Source organism: Mus caroli, chromosome 2, assembly GCF_900094665.2.
Source record: "Mus caroli chromosome 2, CAROLI_EIJ_v1.1, whole genome shotgun sequence".
NCBI classification, from domain to species: Eukaryota; Metazoa; Chordata; class Mammalia; order Rodentia; family Muridae; genus Mus; species Mus caroli.
In genome coordinates this window covers 169,807,991-169,813,074 of record NC_034571.1, presented here as the reverse complement: position 1 = coordinate 169,813,074, position 5,084 = coordinate 169,807,991, and the positions used below count along the sequence as shown (strand labels likewise).

The following is a 5,084-nucleotide window of genomic DNA, read 5'->3' as shown; positions in this document are numbered from 1 at the left end:
TTTCCCAGGGTCTGCTTCCAAGAGTCAGGCGGATATCAGGGGTCTGGAGATGCTAACCAGGGCAGGAGTTTCCACGGCCTGCCTCAGCCCTACCCCTGCTNTGAGGGGGCAGCTGGGCCNGGCCTGACTTGCACCTTCTCTGTCCCCTCTACCAGGCCTGCAGAACAAGCTTCTAGAACTGAACTCAGAACGGTGCCGGTGAGTCAGCCCAGCCCAGCCAGAGGAGCAGATGGGAGGGCAGCTATTCCTACAAGCCATAGTCACCAACACTGCCCATGAGGTCCCAGGATGGCAGCTCACCCAGTGTCCCAAATGAAGAAGGGAAACTGAGGCTTAGCATGGCAGGGAGGGGACAGCTAGTCCCTTGGCCAAGGTGACATACTACTCAAGTGACAGACCATTGAGACATCAGTCTCAAGCGGTCTGACATGGCCCTCCACTTGGGAACCAAGGGAGACTAAAGCAGCAGTGACAGCATTTGTGAGGTCCAACACATGGCCTCAATTGCTATGGTTGGCCTGTATGTCACCCTTCTGTGTCCCATCTCTGACTAGACCAGTGGTTCTCAACCTTCCAAATGCTGCAACCTTTTAATAGAATTCCTCATTTTGAGGTGACCCCCAACCATAACATTATTTTTGTTGCTACTTCATATAACTGTAATTTTGTTACTGTTACGGATTGTAATGTAAATACCCGTGTTTTCCAATGGTCTTAGGAGACCCGTGTGAAAAGGTTATTCAACACCCCAAAGGGGTCATAACCCACAGGTNAACAGTAGCTGAACTAGACCAAGGTTCATACATGCCATAGCTAAGGTAACACAAAGAAAAGCCTAGACAGGTCCCCACAGGGAGCTGCCCAGGAGGAGCACCAAACCCAGGCCACNCTGGGCACCACAACCAGCAACCCACCTCAGCCGTTTGCCACACAGAGATGCACAGAGAGTAGAGGAGCTCTTTGCCAAGAATCACCAGCTCCGGGAGCAGCAGAAGGCACTGAAGGAGAACCTGCGGGTGCTGGANAACAGGTGAGGGAGCTCTCCCAGCATCATCCGAGCGCCTTCAGCACAGACCAAACCAGACAGAGTCTCCACTGCAGGACTGTGCAGAACCTTAAGAGAACCAACCTCCTTTGCAAGATCCCTTTCCAAACACAANTACAGTGGGCTGCTGAGCCCTCAGCAGGAGGCAGGCCTGGGGGAGTCCATGGAACACAGTTGGGAAAGGCAGGACACATCCTAGCAATGGGGCCTGAAGGATCCAGAGTGTCTGCCTCAGCATGGCTTCTCTTGTCCCTAGGCTGAGGGCTGGCTTGTGCGATCGATGCATGGTCACCCAGGAGCTGGCCAGGAAGAAGCAGCTGGAACTGGAAAATGCACACCTGCAGAGCCTGCAGCATCTCTGCATCCTCAGTGAGCCACACCCACAGTCCAGGAACCCCAGGGCCAGCCCAGCCCACATAGAGCCACTGGGAAAGAAAGAGATGTGATACACTTTGGTTCCCAGACACATGGGAGGAGGCCCCTGGTGGCCTGTGTCTCTTCTCCTAGGCCGGGGCATCACCACTAACCTGACCTTCCTGGGGGTAGCTAGCTCTAAGCACAAGCTGGGGTACAGGTTTCATCCATTCTGCAAACCTCAGACTGGGGCTTACTTAACACTATNCCTCCTGCAATGTGCCAGGCTAGAGCAAGACAAGGAGGGCTTTCCTGAGACCTCGGGAATCTCTGTCCCCTCCCTGCTCCACTACCACTCTCACTGCCAATACTCTTTGCAGCCAATGAGATGAATGGGCTGAGAGAGGAAAACAAGATCCTGAAGGAAGAAGTGAAGCGGCTTCGGAGTCTGGGGTGAGTGGGGAGGCACAGGCCCAGACACCTACTCAGCAGGCCTGTGTCTTCCTAGAACCCTGCCCCACAGAGTGGCCTGGCTGCCCCAGGCAGGCACTATTTTTTTTTTTAAAGATTTATTTGTTTATTATATGTAAGTACACTGTAGCTGTCTTCAGACACTCCAGAAGAGGGAGTCAGATCTTATTACGGATGGTTGTGAGCCACCATGTGGTTGCTGGGATTTGAACTCCTGACCTTTGGAAGAGCAGTCGGGTGCTCTTACCCACTGAGCCATCTCACCAGCCCCCCAGGCAGGCACTATTGCATCTGCATCCCCATCATTAGCCCTGTTCCTCTCCAGAGACAAGACCGCACCGCAGGCCTGGGAGGGCACCTCAGAGCCCCCATCACCCTTGCCNCTCCCCTCCCCCAGTAGCTGGAAGGGTACCACTGAGAACCCCCCAGGAGCCCTGGAGGAGGCTGAGGAAGAGCAATTGAGCACAGGTCTGCAGGGTTTTGGAGGGAGGAGACGGGGGGCGGGGGCGTGGAGATCTAGGAGGGATCCCAGAGCATCCCCCTAACTCCCTGTCACTCCTCCTCCCATAGATAAAATATCAAGCCACAAGACATCCCCAGTGTCCAGAGTCTCCCCAGCTGCCAACCTGCCAGAGCCACGGGCTCTAGACATGGTAAGGATATAACTCCTAACCTCCCCCACACTGCGTGNCTTCCACGCAAGCGGGCTGGCAATATCATCCNACTATGTGAGAGGTACTCGCTACCAGCTTCACATCCCCAGGCCACACAGGAATAGTGAGCTTCCCATGAAGTGGGGGAAGGCAGGCCTGGGTGAGGTGCCCCGCCATGCTGACCTACCCACCCTGTACAGACCCCACAGTGCATCTCCAACCAGCTGCATTCAACGGTAGCCGTGGTGCGGCCTGGCTCCAGGGCCTGCCCGCCAGACAGCGGTTCTGCCAATGGGACACCCCCGCCATCCACGAGAAGCACCCCACCCAGCCCAACGTACGAACATGGTCTCCCTGTGGACAGGTGAGGTGTCACCCCCACCACTGGGAACAACTCTTTGCTGGTACCCCATAGTAGAGGAGCAGTCAGCAGCCTGGGAAGTGCTACTCAGCATCCCTCCAGGTACCCCACCTCTTCCTGGATTGACTTTTCTAGACATCTGGGTTGGTCCACAGCTCCCACAGCTCCTGAGTGACCAGGCCACAAGGAGGTCAGGACACTNGTATACATACACCTTGGCTAGGACCTCAGAAGCCCTATGTAAAGCCNGAGTCTCACTGCCTAGCAGAGCCAATGGGGCTGTGAGGGATGGACAGGAGGACCAGACACTCCAGGGAGCTAGTGCTCCCTCCACAGGATCTTCTAGTTCACTTTCTGTTGCTGTGGTAAACAAAACCTCTGACCAAAAGCAACTTAAGGGAGGAAAGGGTTTGTTCAGCTAACAGGTCAAAGTTCATCCTGGAAGGAAGTCAGGGCAGAAATTCAAACAGGAAGGTAAAGACAGGCCTGCTTGTTACTCTGTGCAGCATTACCTCTAGGGGGGACTTGCTCACAGCCAAGGAAATACAGCAGGAACAATGGAGGAGGATGTTAGCTACCTAGCTCCCTTATGCAGGCTAAGAGCATCTACCTACCCACCAAGGGCTGGGCTCTCCTACTTCTTTTTTTTTTTTTTTTTTTTTTTTTTTTTTTTTTTTTGTTTTTTTTTTTTTTTTTTTTTTTTTTTTTTTTTGGTTTTTCGAGACAGGGTTTCTCTGTGTAGCCCCGGCTGTCCTGGAACTCACTTTGTAGACCAGGCTGGCCTCGAACTCAGAAATCCACCTGCCTCTGCCTCCCGAGTGCTGGGATTAAAGGCGTGCGCNACCACGCCCGGCTCTCCTACTTCAATTAATAATTCAAGGCAATCTCTCGTGCATCGGCCAATCACATCTGGGCAGTCCCTCAACTGACACTGTCTTCTGAGGGAGCAGTTAGGCTGTATCAAGTGACATTTAAAGCTAACTAAGACACAGGAGAAGGCCTAGGATCCAGTGTCCCGGCCTTGGGTCCTCTTTGGCCAAACTTTCTATACCCAGTGGCATCCAGAGCCAGGGCCTGAGAGCTTTCCCTCTCCCATAGCCATGTGATGTCAGGTGGCTTGCCTGACCTTCCTGGGCCTCAGCTTTCTGCTCCATGAAGTGGCATGCCTTTGTCTTCCCTCTGGGAGCTCGCTCAGCCAGTCCCTGCTAGCCAAGGATCACTTACATCACTCTTCTCTTCCTCCTAGCTTCTTACGGGTCTCCAGGCCATCAACCGTAGCCTATGAGACCCTGAAACACTCCCTCCAGACCGATCGCCTCTGCCTCCTGAACCGACAATTGTCTCTGCGCCTGCAGAGCCCCCACAGTAGCCCCCTGGCTTCTGCTGCAGCTCCCCATAGCCCCCTGCCCCGAGGCCTGAAGGCTAGAGAGGCAGAGGCATGGGAGGAGCCTGGTGCCTTGGTGGGCATGCAGGACCCACGGCTGGAAGGGGCATTACACCTGCTTCTGGTCCAGCAGCACCTGCGGGCACGGGCACGGGCAAGCACTGCCAGGTTGCAGGTCCCATCTGCACCAGAAGAGACGCCATCTTCCCCACCAGCGGGCTCGGATTCTGAGGGCTCTGACAGTGAGGCCCCCAAGTCAGCTCTGAGTACAGAGGCCCAGCCTGACGGGTGGCACCCTCAATCTACAGGCCAAGGTAGCTCCCAGAGGAAGGAGACACATGTAGCCACTCAGGACTGCCCCCCAGACAAGCCTCTGGACCTCTCTGACCGAGGACGGTGTCGGGACATCTCCAAGTCGACTGGCCAACCTTTGCCACTCAGCCCTAAAATTGTCCACACTCCCAGCCCCCAGCTGCCCACCTTGTCCAGACCCTTGGTTCACAGCTCCTATACCCTCAGTAATGTCAGCACAGAGACCAGAGCTCAGGAGTCTGAAGAATACTCTACTCCCAAGGTAAGGATCCCAGCTCTGTCCTCAGCCTCTATGCAGCTCCATTGCAGAGTAGTATTGCACCTCCTTGGGCTACCTTCTTCTCTCTGCCCCACCAGCTAATACCAAAGAGCAGCCTGTCTTGTTCACACTCGAATGGAAAGGACTGAACACCCACTATAGTCTGAAGATTGAGTTATACACAGAGAAAGAGAGAGAGAGAAGAGAGACAGACAGACACAGAGAGACAAAGAGAGACAGAGACA

At 54.5% G+C, this 5,084-nt stretch overlaps 1 protein-coding gene across 1 annotated transcript in view; it reads left to right on the top strand.

Annotated features, from left to right (window-relative positions):
* Window positions 1-5,084, top strand: part of Rbbp8nl (RBBP8 N-terminal like) — a 46,313-nt gene that overhangs the window by 39,112 nt on the left and 2,117 nt on the right. The window contains exons 2-9 of the mRNA XM_021179953.1: window positions 156-198; window positions 935-1,030; window positions 1,302-1,414; window positions 1,780-1,852; window positions 2,196-2,338; window positions 2,441-2,523; window positions 2,724-2,887; window positions 4,131-4,842. Of these exons, the coding sequence (XP_021035612.1) occupies window positions 156-198; window positions 935-1,030; window positions 1,302-1,414; window positions 1,780-1,852; window positions 2,196-2,338; window positions 2,441-2,523; window positions 2,724-2,887; window positions 4,131-4,842 (1,427 nt within the window). The remainder of the gene's footprint in view (window positions 1-155; window positions 199-934; window positions 1,031-1,301; window positions 1,415-1,779; window positions 1,853-2,195; window positions 2,339-2,440; window positions 2,524-2,723; window positions 2,888-4,130; window positions 4,843-5,084) is intronic.